General features: G+C 39.4%; 1 protein-coding gene across 3 annotated transcripts in view; it reads left to right on the top strand.

Annotated features, from left to right (window-relative positions):
- The window catches only part of myo10l3 (myosin X, like 3), a 216,170-nt gene extending 197,720 nt beyond the window's left edge, over positions 1-18,450 (top strand). For all 3 annotated transcript variants that reach the window (XM_062070009.1, XM_062070011.1, XM_062070010.1), the window contains 6 exons: positions 63-270; positions 349-485; positions 8,200-8,323; positions 8,392-8,847; positions 12,966-13,157; positions 16,968-18,450. In XM_062070009.1, coding sequence (XP_061925993.1) covers positions 63-270; positions 349-485; positions 8,200-8,323; positions 8,392-8,847; positions 12,966-13,157; positions 16,968-17,072 — 1,222 coding nt within the window. In that variant the 3' untranslated portion in view covers positions 17,073-18,450. The remainder of the gene's footprint in view (positions 1-62; positions 271-348; positions 486-8,199; positions 8,324-8,391; positions 8,848-12,965; positions 13,158-16,967) is intronic.
- Positions 18,451-18,772: the final 322 nt, after the last annotated feature.

Genomic DNA, 18,772 nt, shown 5'->3' with positions numbered 1-18,772 from the left:
TTCAAGTCATAAAAGAAGCAAATCCCTCAAAGACACCTCCATTTTACCAATATGTCTTGTAGGATCAAGGAGCTATTCCCTGGCACGGAGATTGAAATGTTTGCTCATTTCATCTCCGAGTCTCTCAAGAAAACCAAAACCAGAGAGTTTGTTCCCTCCCAGGAGGAAATAATAGCACTGCTTACAAGACAGGAAATGACCACAACAGTCTACTGTCACGGAGGAGGCTCCTGTAAGATCTCCATTAACTCACACACCACTGCTGGAGAGGTACAAGCGCCTTCAGTTAGTAAAATCAATAATGCAAAGACATTCATTTTTTGATTGACATGCTTATTTTGTGTCAAGGTGGTGGAGAAGCTGATAAGAGGTTTGGCCATGGAGGATAGCAGGAACATGTTTGCTCTTTTCGAGCACAACAACACTATTGACAGAGCTGTGGAAAGCAGGGTGCTCGTGGCCGATGTTCTGGCTAAATTTGAAAGGTGAGAGAACTTATTTATTTATTTATGATTTTTTTTTTTAAACAAAATAAACCCAAACTGTTTGTGTTAAAGCCTGAGAGGGCGGCATGAAAAATACAGTATGGTTTGTTTGTCTTCATTGTCAAAGGGCCAAAATCATGCATCTATAACCTTCCCACTTTTCAGTACTTTTGTTTTGGGTGCTGTTGGCCGTAGTACACTTGTGGTGGGTGGAGCTTGATACAACACTGTCTGTTGATTGGTCGACAGAATTGTCCTAGTTCTTTTGTGTTAAAAAACAGTTAGGTCAATGAATGACAAAATCATTTAGTGGATTGCAACAAAAGGATAATATGCATCTATGCTTATTGTTTAAAAGGTCCCCATTAGGAAAAAAAATGTTTTTGTGAACCGTATTTTCCGGACCATAGGGTGCACCGGATTATAAGGCGCACTGCCGATGAATGGTCTATTTTCGATCTTTTTTCATATATAAGACGCACCGAATAATAGGGCGCATTAAAGGGGTCATATTATTATTATTTTTTTCTAAGTTGAAAACACTTCATAACATTACATAACATGTAATGGTGGTTCTTTGGTCAAAATGTTGCATAGATTATGTTTTACAGATCATCTTCAAGCCGCTTTCTGACAGACGCTTTTGGATGCGCCGTTTTGTGGGCGGTCTTATTTACGTGGCTCACCTTTGGCAGCGTCTTCTCCCCGCCATCTTTGTTGTAGCGTGCAAGGACGGGAGTGGAAGAAGTGTCAAAAGATGGAGCTAACTGTTTTAATGACATTCAGACTTTACTTCAATCAATAGCGGAGCAGCATCTCCTCATCGGGAAACAATAACACCAGAAATGTGTCCCGCGAAAAACTGTTCGACCGGAACTCTCTAATAACTAAAGTTCCTTGGGTGAATAATGTAAACTCACTATACCGGTATGTTTTAGCGCTTTCATGGCGAATTTACTGACAGATATAAGTAAAAACTTTACACTACTTTATATTAGAAATGGCAACAGCGGAGGATGAATGTCCCATAACAAGAAGATAGAGTATCGACTACGGTGTCGGTACAGACTACGAAGGTGGACACGCGCAATTTTTCAGGATTTATGCAGATCCCAAATACAGATCAGCAGGTACCAGAAGGTAAGAAAAGTTGTTTTGCCTAATATTGAGAAACAAAACGCCAGATAATATGTCTTACCTTATACACACACCAAAATAATACTTGTGTGTTTAATGCGCCGATAATCCATCAAGCGGTGCGGCTTCATAGCTTACCAAAGTCGTACTAAAACATTTTGATAGATTTTTGAGCTCCGTGTGTAATGTTCTATATTTTCAATGGAACATATAAAATGTTGGTGTTGTTTATTTGAGACATATGGCCATCATACATTTTACCACGTATCTCTTATGTTTGACTGCCATCTACTGGTCACACTTATCATTACACCATGTACCAAATAAAATTGCATCGAGGTCGGTGAGCAAAACCAGAATTATTCTGAACATTAGGCGCACTGTCGAGTTTTGAGGGGAAAAAAAGGATTTTAAGTGTGCCTTATAGTCCGGAAAATACGGTATTTGGGATCTGCATAAATCAAGAAAATTTGAAATTGCGGAGATATTTATAAAACAATCTTGCTTTTTTTCATACTTCCACCAAACGAGGAGTTTGGAATTTACCTATGGTGTGACGTTTTTCTCTGGTGTGATGTCAGCGAATTATTCGTATGTGTTAGATTATTACCCAAAGAGCTTTGTGCGGGTTCACCATTGTAGTCTGACGTTGTAGTCAATAAGCTCCTTCTTTTTCTCTATCCTCTTATTGTGGGCCAGACTGGTTCTTACATGCACATGCATCCTCCGCCAATCCTAATGCCAAGTAGCGTTTTGTTCTAACTTTATCTGTCACTAGACTCGCTATGGAAGTTCTAAAACTACAACAAAGAAGGCGGGGAGAATACGCAGTCAAATTAGAGGCCACAAAACGGCACATCCTGAAAAGACAGTCAGAAAGCAGCTTGAAAACCATCTGTAAAACATAATCCATGCAAAATTTGGACCAAAAAAACACCATTACTTGTTATGTAGACCACAAGGAAGTGTTTTAAATGTAGAAAATAAATCATGACATTACAGATCTAGCATCATTTTATCATGGCCTGCGAAAGCCTAAAATAATGTGCGTCATCTTTTCCTACCAAATGTCTTTGGGGTTTTTTCCATTTTGACAAAAAAAATAGATGTACTGTTTGCAATTGCAAATATTTTAAACTTTAGTATTATCCAATCAATGCAACAAATATTATGTTATCGTACATTACACATATTTTTGCTGTTAAAATGGAGACAAAAATCAATTTACAAATTATAGACATGTTTCTTTACTTGCACAATTTCAAAAAAATGTTTAATAACAGATTAGACAATTTCATACAATATAGAATACTCGCAGAGAACCAACATGAATACAGAGCTAATATTGGAACATCGATGGCTTTAATCGAAATACCAGAAGAATGCAATAGATGGTACACAATTAATCACAATATTCTAATCAAAACATTAGAAAGGTATGGTATCAGAGGGTTGATCTTGACCTGGGTACGAAGCTACTTAACCAGCAGTAAACAATACGTGAGGCTAGGCGAACACACGTCTACAACACTAAATATATCTTGTGGCGATCAATACTGGGACCAAAATTGTTCAATCTTTATATAAATTACATTTATAAAGTTACAAAAAACTTAAAGTTAGTATTATTTGCAGGTGATACAACAGTGTTTTGTTCAGGAGAGAACACACAGAATATAATACTAATGATAACAGAAGAAGTGAACACATTAAAAAGATGGTTTGAGAAAAACAGACTATCCTTAAACCTCAGTAAAACTAAAATAATGATATTCGTTAACAGTAGAAGAGACCGCCAAACACAAACACAAATAGACGAAACAGACATTGAAAGAGTAAATTAAATACATTTTTTGGGTGTAATATTTGATGATAAAAGGAACTTGAAATCTAATATAAAAATATACAACATAAGGTGGCAAGAAATACATCAATAATGAATAAAGCTATATATGTATTAGACAAACAAATCACTTAATATTCTCTACCATTCGCTAGTGTTACCCTATCAGAGTTATTGTGCAGAAATATGGGGAAACAACTACAAAAGTATGCTTCAGTCACTAACCGTGTTACAAAAAAGATCAGTTAGAATAATACATCATGCTTGATATAGAGAAGATACAAACCCTTTATTTGTTGAATTACAAATATTGAAAATCCACGACTTAGTGCATTTGCAAACAGCAAAAATTATACACAAAGCAAAGTATAACCTGCTACCCAATAATATACAGCAATTCTTCTCAACAAAAGAGGAGAAATATAACCTCAGAGAAAAATATAACTTAAAGCATTTGTATGCACATACAACACTTAAAACCTTCAGTATATCAGTATGTGGAATTATATAATGAAAGGGATTAAGTAAATAAATCAAACAAGGTAATAAATAATATGATACAGTTTAAGAAACAGTTCAAACTCAAAGTGTTTACAAAGTACCAAGAAGAAGAACAAAGATAAACATTCTGAATTAATTGATAATCTTATTCATATCACTATATAAAATACAACTTACTTTATTTATATATTCATTTTTTTGAATGTTATTATTTATGGAGTATATTGTGAACAAATTGAGAACAGGATGTGAACAAAAGTGTTAGCAATTGCTATGTAAAGGAAAAGAGGTAGGATTAAATAAGCTCTGCTTCTTCCTCCTCCTTTTCGAATATGTTGAGTAGAGAAACTGGAAATTGTGATGTATCATGTTGCAATTGTATGCATGTTCCAAATAAACTCAAACCTTAAACCATAAAATAAAAAGAAGAATAATAAATCCAATGCAAGTTATATTTTAATTTATTCTCTGTAAAAATGAATATAGATTTTACGGTTAAAAAAAACAACTGGTAGCTCAGTCACCACAATTTTACGATGAAAAACGTTGGTACCATTTTTCCATGTATAGTAATATGCTGTAAAAAACATCATACATTTTACCGTAAAATTCTGGTAAATGAGCTGCCAGTATTTTACCGTAAAAATTAAGGCGTACATAAAAAAATTTTATAATAATCAAATGCATCGACAATTGTGTAATAATATCATGAGGCAAACCCTTATACAAAATAATATATTATCTATTGTTACAAGCGGCCTCCTCAGGTCAGCCATTAACTGGGATGTGGCCCTCAATGAAAGGGAGGTTGGTAAAAAATGCTAAAAGTGGAGCAGTCACTCTAAAATGCAAGAATGCATAATAGTGTACCAATTTATCAACAAATTATTTCTTCTTTCAAGTGGGAGTGGGCACAGTAGTCCATCAAGTATTGATCAGTGATGTCAATTGTTGGGAGTGCACTACTTAGCTGCAGCCAGCAGAGGCGCTGCTGCATCTAACTACTTTGTTGAGCTACATCATTATTTGATTAGTATTAGAACCGGCCCGCAGGCCACAGCCGCCTGCTGCTGTTTTGCACGCACCAATACTCCATCAGTGTTGGCGCTAGGGATTTTCAAAATGGGGTCCCCAGGGACCTCATCAAGTCACAAAAATGGGGTCCCACTTTTTTGTAAGCGTTTTGAAAACAAATGATAAATGTATGCATTATCCTGTTATATCTCACATTCTATATTGTGTTTTGGAAAAAGGTTGTCATAAACGTTACTTGATTCATAAAAAAAAAAATAATACAAAAGAAAACACATTTTTATGCATATGTCAATTTATTCAGTTATAAACATTCATTCACTTTCTTCTTTCCTTCATGGATCTAAACTTTTTATTGTAATATTTTCAGAATGTGTTTGTTCTATTTTTGGCCAAAGTAAGACAAAGAAAACAATCTGAAGTTGTCTTTATTTTTTTGTTTTAATGCCATGATTGTAATAGTCCGGCCCGCGTGCACACAGATTTTCCTCCATGTGGCCCCTGAGCTAAAATAGAATAGGTTCAAAGAACAACAAAATTGGAGCAGATCCCCTAAGGTGCATACACAATAATTTAGTCATATAAATAGTAAAATAAAGATTAAAAAAAGAAGATATGTATCTATATATATGTATATATCCACACACATGCATATATCCATACATATGCATATATACTGTATACATATACACATACAACATTATTGAACCTTATAGTCCGAAAAAATAAAAAGACATGACACATGAGGACATGACGGAAACATTGTGCTCACTCAGGCCTGTTTAATGCTACTATGGCTCTTGGATAAAAACAGTTTTTTAGTCTATTTGTGCCCGCTTTTAGCACCCTATAGCGCACATATGTCAGAGTCAAGGCCCGCGGGCCATATCCGGCCCGCGAGAAGGTTTTTTACGGCCCTTGGGATGATCTTGATTTATTATTAGAACCGGCCCGCAGACCGCAGATCTTTTACACGCACCAAGCGGATGCCGGTCCAAGGTTCCGAAAGGGGGCGAGCGGCCCGCCGGGACGCGCCTGCCGGCCGAAGGGCTGCAGCCCGGCCGTCAGTCGCGGAGCCCGCCGTGCCACGCGCGCCAAGGGGGCGGGCCGAAACCCGGCCCCGAGGCCCTGAGACTTCTGCTTTGTTTCCCCAAACCGCGCGTCACCGCCGGGCCCGCACCACCGTCGGGCTGCAGCCCGAGCGTCGGTGGCGGAACCCGTCATGTGCCGCGCGCGCCAAGCGGAGCGGGGGGGTCAAGCGGGCCGAAACCCGCAGGCCACCCCCTCACCACGAGGCCCTGAGACTTCTGCGTTTGACCCCTACGCGCGGCCCGTCGGGACGCGCCCGCCGTCAAGCCACGAGGGCCAGCCGTCGGGTCGCGGAGCCCGCCGTGCCACGCGCGCCAAGGGGCAGGCCGAAACCAGCGGGGGGTTTCGGGCACCCAACTCGCCTCCCTCCCACGGAGGGAGGAGGGGGGTTTAATGTGAACATTACTGTGCAATCACATATTTAGAGTTTTTACTCAATTCAAGTTTAAAAGTTAAAGTTTAATATTTGTTTTCACTGCATGTTACTTCTCCTTAAACAAAGTGTTGTTTTTGATTTATAGATTTTTGCACTTTATTTTATTGTATTTCAATTTAATTATATTTTAAAAATATTTCAGTTGAGTGGATGATAGAAAATTGCTATTATTGTTTTTTTCTTTGAAGTAAATTTAGCCCACTTTTGCTAAAATAGAAAATATAGGCTACTGATGGTGCCTTGAATACCGGTTTCTTTCATTTAATGTTCATGTTATGGGGATTTTTATATAAAAGAAATTTGTCTTTTGTGTCTGTTGAAAATTAAAGATTACTGACAGAGCCATAAGAAAATATTGCTTTATTTATCTGATCATATTGGAATATATTTGTTAGGTTTTCAGTAGGTTCAATTAGGTTCACTAGACTATATGCGTCATTTAAAAATTTTTCAATGAACATTCGAACAGTCCGGCCCTCGGCTTGTAGCTAAATTTTTTATTTGGCCCTCCGTCCATTTGACTTTGACACCCCTGCTATAGCGTCTGCCCGAGGGTAGCAGTTCTAAAATGAGTTGGACACCCCTGAGCGACATCTTCCATGCAGCAATATTCTGCTCAATGCAACACTGGCATGGAACGAGGAGTTCAGATCATTTAGAGAAATGTTCTTCCATCTTGTTGAAAATGTTTTTTTTGGCAATGATGTCATGGCACTGCCCCCAATTAGACGTTAAATCACAGCCACTTGTGGGGATTACTATGATACACTATTATATGTCTTTTGATCATGTTTTTTTTTGGCCATGTGTTGTTTGGTTTTTGGACACTTAGTTCCTGCTTTTTCACTCCCTTGTTTTGTTTCCATGGTTACCCATTAGTTTCACCTGTTGCTCATTTGGACACACGCACCTGTGTTAATCATGTCACTGTTATTTAAGCCTGTCTTTTTCTGTTGGTCGTCCCGGCGACATTACCACTGTTACCCTTGACATTATTCATGCTTAACTCTGATGCTACCTCTGCTTTCCTCATGCCATGCCACAGTAAGTCTTTTGTTTCATGTCCATAGTTTTTGCCCAAGTGCTAGTTTTTGTTTCATTAGCCAAGTTTGTATTTCCGCCTTGTGCGCGCCTTTTGTTTGTACTTTGTTAGTGTTATTAAATCATGTATTTACCTTCATCCGGTGTCCAGTCCAGTTTGTTTGCATCTCGGGAAAGCAATCCTCACAGGAAACTGCGCCACAGTCCATGTCATGACAACTATATTGCCAAAAGTATTTGGCCACCCACCCAAATGATGAGAATCAGTTGTCCTAATCACTTGGCCCGGCCACAGGAGTATAAAATCAAGCACTTAGGCATGGAGACTGTTTCTACAAACATTTGTGAAAGAATGGGCCGCTTTCAGTGATTTCCAGCGTGGAACTGTCATAGGATGCCACCTGTGCAACAAATCCAGTCGTGAAATTTCCTCGCTCCTAAATATTCCAAAGTCAACTGTCTTCTTTATTATAAGAAAATGGAAGAGTTGGGGAACAACAAATACTTTTGGCAATATAGTGTATATGATTATTTGTTGTTTAGCCTTATAGTCTCACATTATCTGAGGCTGATCAGTTTTGTAGTGAAGTATTCTTATGAATGATTTTTTTCCCATTTTTTTGCAATGTCGCCAGACTGGCTGGCAGCGTGGAAGCCGAAGACGAGGGCCAGTGGAGACTTTACTTCAAACTCTACTGCTTCCTGGACGTGGAAAGCATGCCAAAGGAGGGGGTGGAGTTTGCCTTCATGTTTGAGCAGGTGTGTTTAACTTGTATATCTACAGTTGGAATTTGAATGACATCACAACCCCTGTCCTGTTCCTTCAGGCCCACGAGAGTTTAACCAGAGGACACTTCCCCGCCCGCGAGGAGACGCTGCAGCACCTGGCCGCTTTGCGCCTGCAGTTCCTGCACGGGGACAAAACGCGGGCCGCCTGGAGCCTGGACAGCGTCTACCCCGTGGGCCGCCTGCGCAGTCGCATCTTGCAGTACACCAAGGTGGGCGGGGCCTCGGGGTCGGGTCAGACTTTGGAGCGACGCAGGACCAGCTTCCTGGACGGAACTCTGCGGCGAGGCTTGAAAACGGGCTCTCTGAAAAAGCAGCGCATGGAGGAGGAGCAGATGCTGGAGATGTGGATCAAAGAGGAGATGTCTGCCACCAGGGCCAGCATTGTGGAGAAGTGGTCCCGCGTCCAAGGTCTGGTCCAACACCAGGCCATGCTCAAGTACATGACTATCATCAAGGAGTGGCCTGGGTATGGATCCACACTGTTTGACGTTGAGGTAAACGGGCACTCACTGACCTACTTTTTGATATGATGCAGCTACAATATTAGATTAAATCTTACAGGGACTGTGAATATAGAGAAAATGAAAACAAATAAAAAGTTGGTGCTCTCTCTATTAGTGATGTGCCCATCGATCCGCCACCATAAAGTATCAGTCGATTTTCGTGAAAAAGTATCCAAACGCCTTTGCCGAATGATGATCACTCTCGCTGACACTATTTTTAGTCCCCTATCAGCTAATGATGTGTCTTCATTAGTGTTGTCCCGATACCAATATTTTGGTACCGGTACCAAAATGATTTTGATACTTTTCGGTACTTTTTGATACTTTTCTAAGTAAAGGGGACCACAAAAAATTGCATTATTGGCTTTATTTTAACAAAAAATCTTAGGGTACATTAAACATATGTTTATTATTGCAAGTTTGTCCTTAAATAACATAGTGAACATACAAGACAACTTGTCTTTTAGTAGTAAGTAAACAAACAAAGGCTCCTAATTTAGCTGCTGAAATATGCAGTAAAAATATTGTGTCATTTAACTACCTATTATTTTGTCAAAATTAGAAAAAACAAGCTGTAAAAATTGATTATTAATCTACTTGTTCATTTACTGTTAATATCTGCTTACTTTCTTTTTTAACATGTTATATCTACACTTCTGTTAAAATGTAATAATCACTTATTCTTCTGTTGTTTGATACTTTACATTAGTTTTGGATGATACCACAAATTTGGGTATCAATCCGATACCAAGTAGTTACAGGATCATATTCAAAGTCCTCATGTGTCCAGGGACATACTTCCTGAGTTTATAAACATACAATACATTTTTTTAAAACGAATGAAGAATTTGTGATGCCAAAAAATATCGACATAGTCATAGTAGTATCGACTAGATACGCTCCTGTACTTGGTATCATTACAGTGGATGTCAGGTGTAGATCCATCAATGGCGTTTGTTTACATTTTGACGCCGGTGAGCTACGGTGTGTAGTGAAGCATGTTTAGCTATTCCTCCTCCTGCAGGGATGATACTTTATTTGTTGCCATGGAGACGAGGATTAGTGATTTAGAAGTAGCTAAAACACTGCAGACTGGGGCTGGAATTTAGCCGCTAGCTAGCTAGCCATGTCTTAAAGCACCTCTTCCTGAGGGCGTTTCAGTGTTATAACTTCACCTTTATAGTTAGTTTTTAAGCCAAAATGCGTCCGTTCTCCCTTTTCTGTCTACACACTCTGTCTGCTTGTAAGTACTCCGTGATTGTGCGCTGCCGAACATGCTCCTCTGCTCGTAAACCAGCAATGACACGACGTGACGACGACGAGGGTGCGGGGGGGTGGCTGGACCAGTACTTTTCAGAGGCGGTATAGTACCGAATATGATTCATTAGTATCGCGGTACTATACTAATACCGGTATATAACACCCTAGTCTCCATCCATACACAGTGTGTAGCCGCTCCCCTTAGCTAATAACAATCACCTCTGTTAATAAACTACATTTGTTTGTGCTTTAATTATCATTATCAAGTAGGCTAAACATGTTACACACCGAGAGCACACCACCTAAACCAGCCGCTAAGCTACCTTGAATCAACACCAAGAAATAAGTGCTTTTTTGGGCTCTGGGAATCACTAATAAGACGGAGTTCTTTGAACGCAGATTTCTGTCCGGGACATATGGTACAATACAATCAGCAAGATAGGATGGAGCTAGACCGCCTAGTATTTTATACGTAAGTAATATAACCTTAAAGTGGCATCTTAAGTGCACAGGAAGCCAGTGCAGGTGAGCCAGTATAAATGATAAATGGGTTATACTTGTATAGCGCTTTTCTACCTTCAAGGTACTCAAAGCGCTTTGACAGTATTTCCACATTCACCCATTCACACACTGTGATGGCGGGAGCTGCCATGCAAGGCGCTAACCAGCAGCCATCAGGAGCAAGGGTGAAGTGTCTTGCCCAAGGACACAACGGACGTGACTAGGATGGTAGAAGGTGGGGATTGAACCCCAGTAACCAGCAAACCTCCGATTGCTGGCACGGCCACTCTTCCAACTTCGCCACGCCGTCCCTACCCGTATAGGTATATATATATATATGTATATCAGTGGCGAGCCATGCGTTTCCCATCTAGGCCTTCAATGATGTCCTACTTAGTCCGACTTCAATAAATACCTCTCAAAATACCGTCATTTATGTCTTCACATGACCACAGAAACCCGCTCGCGCACGTCTGGGCATTGAATCAACTCAATTTGTCACTTGTTAACAAAAAGGGCTATTTTTTGACGCATTTAAAAATCAATAGTACAAAATAATAGTAAAAAAAACATATTGAATGTGAAAATATATATTTGAACTGTTAGTTGGTTGATTTGAGTGGAAGTGGCAGGCAAACTGTTATATCTGCCACCGAATCAACGTTTTGCTCTGCTACTTTGTTGGTTAAAAAAGTGAGTACCGCTGATTTCTCCGCTGGCCGGGTATGGCTCCGGTGCCACTTTCTGCTTTCATAAATCACAACTCGTGATTGGATACCTGGGAGTGACGAGTGAGTATCCAATCACAGTCACGTTCAACGTAAGGCTACTGTCAACAACTCCTGATCTGATCGGCTATCGCAACTGTCTGTTACCTGAAACTTGATTGATTGAAACTTTTATTAGTAGATTGCACAGTACAGTACATATTCCGTACAATTGACCACTAAATAGTAACACCCAAATAAGTTTTTCAACTTGTTGTTTAAGTCGGGGTCCACGTTAATCAATTCATGGTAAAAGGGACTGAATGTCCTCCGCTCGTTAAACTGCACAGCCGCCGCTAATGTTGAGTCAGATGGCCTCCGGCAGAATTCATACAGCGCTGGCAACAAGCTCGCTGAATTCTGATTGGATAAAAGCTCTAACTTAAAAACAGCAACACTGTAGCCCAATATGACATGAAGAGAATATGATGAATACTTTTATATATTTACGAAAAGTAAATTAAAAATAAAATGAACTTTTAGTAATTAATGATTTATGTTAGGCCAGCAGAGAAGGCCTTGCTGGCCCTGACAGCACACCACTCATGTATATAGGTACAGTATATAGAGGTATGTACAGTATAGGCGTAATACAGTCGTGGTCAAAAGTTTACATACACTTGTAAAGAACATAATGTCATGGCTGTCTTGAGTTCTACAACTCTTATTTTTGTGTGATAGAGTGATTGGAGCACAAACTTGTTGGTCACAAAAAACATTCATGAAGTTTGGTTCTTTTATGAATTTATTATGGGTCTACTGAAAATGTGACCAAATCTGCTGGGTCAAAAGTATACATACAGCAATGTTAATATTTGCTTACATGTCCCTTGGCAAGTTTCACTGCAATAAGGCGCTTTTGGTAGCCATCCACAAGCTTCTGGTTTACTTTTTGACCACTCCTCTTGACAAAATTGGTGCAGTTCAGCTAAATTTCTTGGTTTTCTGACATGGAATTGTTTCTTCAGCATTGTCCACACATTTAAGTCAGGACTTTGGGAAGGCCATTCTAAAACCTTAAATGTAGCCTGATTTAGCCATTCCTTCACCTCTTTTGACGTGTGTTTTGGGTTCATTGTCCTGTTGGAACACCCAACTGCGCCCAAGACCCAACCTCCGGGCTGATGATTTTAGGTTGTCCTGAAGAATTTGGAGGTAAACCTCCTTTTTCATTGTCCCATTTACCCTCTGTAAAGCACCAGTTCCATTGGCAGCAAAACAGGCCCAGAGCATAATACTACCACCACCATGCTTGACGGTAGGACTGGTGTTCTTGGGATTAAAGGCCTCACCTTTTCTCCTCCAAACATTGCAGGGTATTGTGGCCAAACAGCTCAATTTTTGTTTCATCTGACCACAGAACTTTCCTCCAGAACGTCTTATCTTTGTCCATGTGATGTCAGATGAAACAAAAATGTAGCTTTTAATGCTAGACACCGGGAGACCCGAAAATAATACTGTACAGTAATCGAGACGTGTAGTACTTGATACTTTTTTCTGTGGAAAACTGACTTTTGGATGGTCTCTGATTGCTGAAAAGAGTTCTCATCGTGCATGGTTTGGATGTTTGTGTCTTCCTAGTGCAAAGAAGGCGGCTTCCCTCATGACCTTTGGTTGAGTGTGAGTGCGGAAAACGTGTCCGTGTACAAGAGAGGAGAGCCCAAGCCCCTGGAGACCTTCCCTTATGAGCACATCATATTCTTTGGAGCGCCCCAGCCCTGCACCTACAAGATCACTGTGGACGAGAGGGAGATGTTCTTTGAAACACCGCAGGTGAGCCGCTCGTCTTTTACCGTGTCGACCATAGACATCTTATAAGTAGACGCAGCATTCGCTGCTGTGACGCGAGAAATTCGGCCGCCATCTTGAAGTGGTGATGAGGAGCCGGCGAGCAGCCTAAACTGACAGTTGACAGGTAGAAAACAAAGATGGTGTTCAGCGTTTTCCTGCTCAAATGAGCGGACTGTTGAAAATAGGAATCGGGGGATTACTTTTCACAAGTAAGATTTAACATTAACGTACTATTGGTTGTATTTTGTGAAAAGAATATTACCACAGAGTTGAGAAGGAGCAAAGATCTTCAATAGTACTGAAATCGTAGCCGCTAGCAAACAAGAGTATGACCATAATAGAATTGCTTGTCAATGAAATTAAAGAAATTAAAAACTTTCAGCCCCAACTAAAACAAAATTCACCAGCCGCCACTGATTATGATGCATTCTCATTTTAGGAAAAGTATAAGACAATACTTTCTTAACAGTATAATTGTAACCAGGAATAAGTCTTCAAGTAACAATATTCAAATACTAACATTGTTGGGTAAAACAGAATTTGGTTTTATTCTGAATCCAGTGAAACAGATTGGTGGTTTTAGCTGATATAAAGACTTTCAGGTGTTTATATATGTTTATGTTGAAGTATTTGCTAGACGCTTTTATCCAAAGCGACATACATAAAAAATACATATAAAACAATCACTGTAAACATGATCATTTAAGGGAAGAATGTAATACAACATATCAATAGAAAGTGTCACGACAGAATAAACTCAGTCTATAAGTCCCTAAGATATATAGATATCTAATGTGTTCATACATTGTTTATTTAGGATATACGCATGTTTATATAACCTAATCATATTGTTTCTTCAATTTTAAAAATAGCTGACCGTTTTTATCCCCCTTCTCTGGGATTATATTCCCAGTTTTGATCTCGGGCGTCTGGTCACTTATAGCATATAAGAATATTCTATTACTGTTAGGCAAACTATGAATAATAAAACACGCCAAAACATGTGTCCTTTATCATAGCTACACGTATGACAAAAAAGCGTGTGAAAATCAGTGGTATTCAGTAGGGATGTCCGATAATGGCTTTTTGCCGATATCCGATATTCCGATATTGTCCAACTCTTAATTACCGATACCGATATCACCCGATACCGCTAAATATACAGTCGTGGAATTAACACATTATTATGCCTAATTTGGACAACCAGGTATGGTGAAGATAAGGTCCTTTTTTTTTTTTAATTAATAAAATAAAATAAGATAAATAAATTAAAAACATTTTCTTGAATAAAAAAAGAAAGTAAAACAATATAAAAACAGTTACATAGAAACTAGTAATTAATGAAAATGAGTAAAATTAACTGTTAAAGGTTAGTACTATTAGTGGACCAGCAGCACGCACAATCATGTGTGCTTACGGACTGTATCCCTTGCAGACTGTATTGATATATATTGATATATAATGTAGGAACCAGAATATTAATAACAGAAAGAAACAACCCTTTTGTGTAAATGGGGGAGGGAGGTTTTTTGGGTTGGTGTACTAATTGTAAGTGTATCTTGTGTTTTTTATGTTGATTTAGTAAAAATAAAAAAACGATACCGATAATTAAAAAAACAATACCGATAATTTCCGATATTACATTTTAAAGCATTTATCGGCCGATTAAATCGGCAGGCTGATATTATCGGACATCTCTAGTATTCAGTGAGGTAAGATGAATTAAATGCGCTGACAGTTCACTGCTCCTGCCAAATGAATTGCACTGAGTGGAGCAGATCACCACTCCAAGATGGCGGCCCCGCGTCTCGTCAGCGCCAGTAGGCAGTAGTGCTCGATGCTGCGTACCCTTAGAACAGACCTGGGCATTGTGCGGCCCGCGGGCCGCATCCGGCCCTTTGTACGTCCCTGTCCGGCCCGCGTGAGGCCAATTATAAATTACAAAATAAATTTAAAAAAGCATCTACTTCGAGTGTGCAATACAACGGTGCTGCTTTTGTTTTGAAAAGCGTTATTTGTATTACTTCCGTGTGGACGTATGCTCGTGCGCGCAGCGGCAATCTCAAATTACAAAATAAATTTAAAACAACATATTTGTCGTGCGTGCAATACAACTGTGCTGCTTTTATTTTGAAAAGTGTTATATGTGCGTATGTCCTGTGAGGGAAGGCGCACAGCGACAAGTGATGCCCGGTTATCCCCGAGACGCTAAAAAGAGAAAAGTTGATGACGAATGGCGTGTTTTCCACAAGACATGGACTGCCAAGTAAAGGTAAAGCCGCGTGCTTATTTGTGGTACACACGTTGCTGTGTTTAAAGAATATAGTGTAACCACCTGCTGAAGTAGATGTTGTCTTCTTGAGTTGCGTTAATGAGTGAGGAGACGTGCGTGTGGAAGGAACGAGATATGTTGAGCTGTGTTAGTATAGTATGCTCAATAAAAGTTTAAAAGGAGCGTCAGACTTGATGTGCACTTCTTCTGGACGTTACAATTGGTGGCAGAAGTAAAACTTTGCGCATACTGCACTGTTTGTGTGCTACGTCATCGGGAGGTACGTGCCACGTGAGGAGCTCGCCGCAAAGAGAGAGAGAGAGAGAGAGAGAGAGAGAGAGAGAGCGTTTACAGGTGCAGCCACGCTGCTTGCCACGGGGGGAATTCCGCCCTCAATGAAGACTCCCAGGTTTGATGGCAAGGCGAACTGGGAGGCATTTCATCCCACTTCTGACATCAATTGTAGCGTCCAGAAGAAGTGCACACCAAGTCTGATGCACTTTTTAAACTTTTATTGAGCAAGCTATACTAACACAGCTCAACTTATCTCGTTCTTTCCAAAAGGAAAACCAATCCTCACTCCTCATTTCCGCGACAGCAACGCTTCCTCCTTCTTCGCCAATCACCTTACAGGCGTGCTACGTTCACAACGTTTTCTTATCTGGTTAAATAAAGGTTCTACAACAAAGAGGATGCAGGATAAAGTGACAGAAATTACAATGTTTGTATTGTAATATACATCAGGAAGTGTTGTGTAAGAAAGTGTTAAAAATAAAACCATCAAAAGAAATCTGCTTTTGTATAAAGATAAGTTAGGTTAAATGAAAATATTATTATTATTATTATCTATCTTACGGTACCGTATTTCCTTGAATTGGCGCCGGGAATATAGTATTCGCCTGCCTAGAATTACAGCCGGGTCAAACTCGTTTCGCAAAATAATTAGCGCATGCTTGGCACTTCCGCCGGGTCAAATATGAGTCATTAAATGACTCCCGCCTCCAGGTGGTAGAGGGCGCTAGTGATCCTTCTTGCGACTACCAGTACTGCAGGAGACCGGTGCTGCAGAAGAAGACAACAAGCAGCAAGCATGCAGCAATTGTTTGCTTGCACTTTTAACATGGAGGATTACATATCTAAAATAAAACCGTTTTCTAAACTGGACTTTCAATCGAAGCAGGAGGTAATAATTAGAGGAATATCTCCAGAGACTTTTAAAATTGAAGAAAGATGAGAAAGACTGCCTTTGATCAGAAGCAGCTGCACATGGACCCATCTACAAGTAAAGGTAAGATCATAATAACGTTTTTTTTATTAAATGTGTTTTTAATGATAAGGTATGCGCCGGAGTGAGAAGAGGTTTTAAAATAATTAGAGCATGCTTGCTCATTCCGCATGGTTTAGGTAACCGCAGGAGTGAGAAGAGGTTTTAAATTAATTAGCGCCCCTGCGGCTATTCAAGGAAATACGGTATATCAAAAATAATTGATTATTATTTGGTTCTACGCGTCCGTGTGCAGGTTGGAGAGATCACCAAGATCATGAAAGCCTACATCAACATGATCGTGAAGAAGCGATGCAGCGTGAAGTCGGTGTCCAGCTATGGGAGCAACTGGATAAGGTGATTGTCAGCGCAGAGAACAAACATTCTTTCTGCCATCATAGTGATAACCATCTTCTTTTATGAGTTAAAAAAGCACCATTTTCACATCAGTAAGCATCCATCCATCCATGTTCTACCGCTTGTAAGGCCAAGTCAATTCAGCTCATGTTTTAGTGTCTTTTTTTTTTTTTTAACGAATGTTTCCCAAATAAGAGATTTGCTCAGGTTAATGTGTATGTAACTGTAAACAAGCTTGCCTTACTAAGCTATGTCGGACTAATATTTTGGCTCTTTTGTGCAGATGTGGCCTTTAAAGAGAAGTCATGAGTTAGTATCCAAAAAGAAAGTGCAGCTAACATGATTTGTGTTACAAAGTGATGCTGTCAATAACCACTGCACACTAATCACAGACGTTAGTGTTTCTAGAAAGAACAAAAGTAGCTTCCACCTTTTGTGTATTATTAAGTGTATATATGCCATGTTGCCGGATTTGAGGGTGGGGGTATTTATTTATTTGCAGAAGTTCATTTTGCTGCCGTTTAGGTTGATTTGTGCACATAATTCACAAAAAGCTACTCAATTGTGTGCCTTGTAGTCAAGCAATCGTCCACAATAAAAAAAAAAAATTGTGAGGTCTGTTGCCCCCCAAACCAAACCATATCAAATCTCGCACGCCATGTCAGATCATTTTTCAAACATATCGGTCTTAGTAGCGTATTTTCCGAACTATAAGCCGCACCGGTTTACAAGCCTACTAAATTTTAGAAGAAAATTCATAAAATTCCGGACTATAAGCCGCATGTGCATACCGGTACGTTGTGAAATGAGATATTTACATAAAAAGATTGTGTAAATATTTATTGACATACCCTAATTGTTTTCAAACGGTGCCTGTAAAACGGCTGATTAAGCAAAACAGAAAAGTCACTGATGTCTTTATTCATCTTTTATGAGATGAATGAGATGTTCTCCTTTTTTAATAATGTTCAAGATGTTTGAAAGGATTCTTCTTCCTTGTACTATGTAAACACTTTGAGTTTGAACAGTTTAAGTCAATCGATTTTTTTTTTTGTGCTTAATCCATCCCATAATTTAGCCGCGAGTGAAGAAAAATCCATAGATTAGCCGCACCTGTGCATAAGCCGCAGGGTTCAAAGCTTGGGGAAAAAGTGGCGGCTTATAGTCCGAAAATACGGTATTGACCTCACCTGGCTTCCATTATGGCATTTGCGTGGATCTGGTCAGCTGCCGGCGGCCACACCAGACTCTTGATTGCCATTGACCATGACTGTATCGCCAGATTTCTGATTGTTTTCAAGTCAAGGAAAGAAAATCATCAGAAAATGTTTTCTATCGAAATTTAAAGATGCTTTAATAAATTATTGTATTTCAAAAGCTGATTTGTGTGTTTCTAATTGCTGTTTCACTTATTCACATACCCTAATTGTTTCCAAACAGGTATGTCAGTCTTTTCCATCTTACAGACTTATCCAAAGTTGATTTATTTCAGTTTTTACCTAAAAAAAAATGTTTTTAAATCCTGCACAAAAAAAACGCATACAGACAATCTGAAAACTTGTTTTTTTAATTGTTTGCAGATTTTTTTAAATACTAAAAGCAGTGATCATAACAGTGACCTAGGATTACTACAAAACCCAAAACCAGGGAAGTTGGCACGTTGTGTAAATGGTAAATAAAAACAGAATACAATGATTTGCAAAT

This window comes from Entelurus aequoreus, linkage group LG14, assembly GCF_033978785.1.
Source record: "Entelurus aequoreus isolate RoL-2023_Sb linkage group LG14, RoL_Eaeq_v1.1, whole genome shotgun sequence".
Lineage (NCBI taxonomy): Eukaryota > Metazoa > Chordata > Actinopteri > Syngnathiformes > Syngnathidae > Entelurus > Entelurus aequoreus.
The sequence above is the reverse complement of the archived record's forward strand: the minus strand, read 5'-3'. Positions and strand labels throughout refer to the sequence as shown.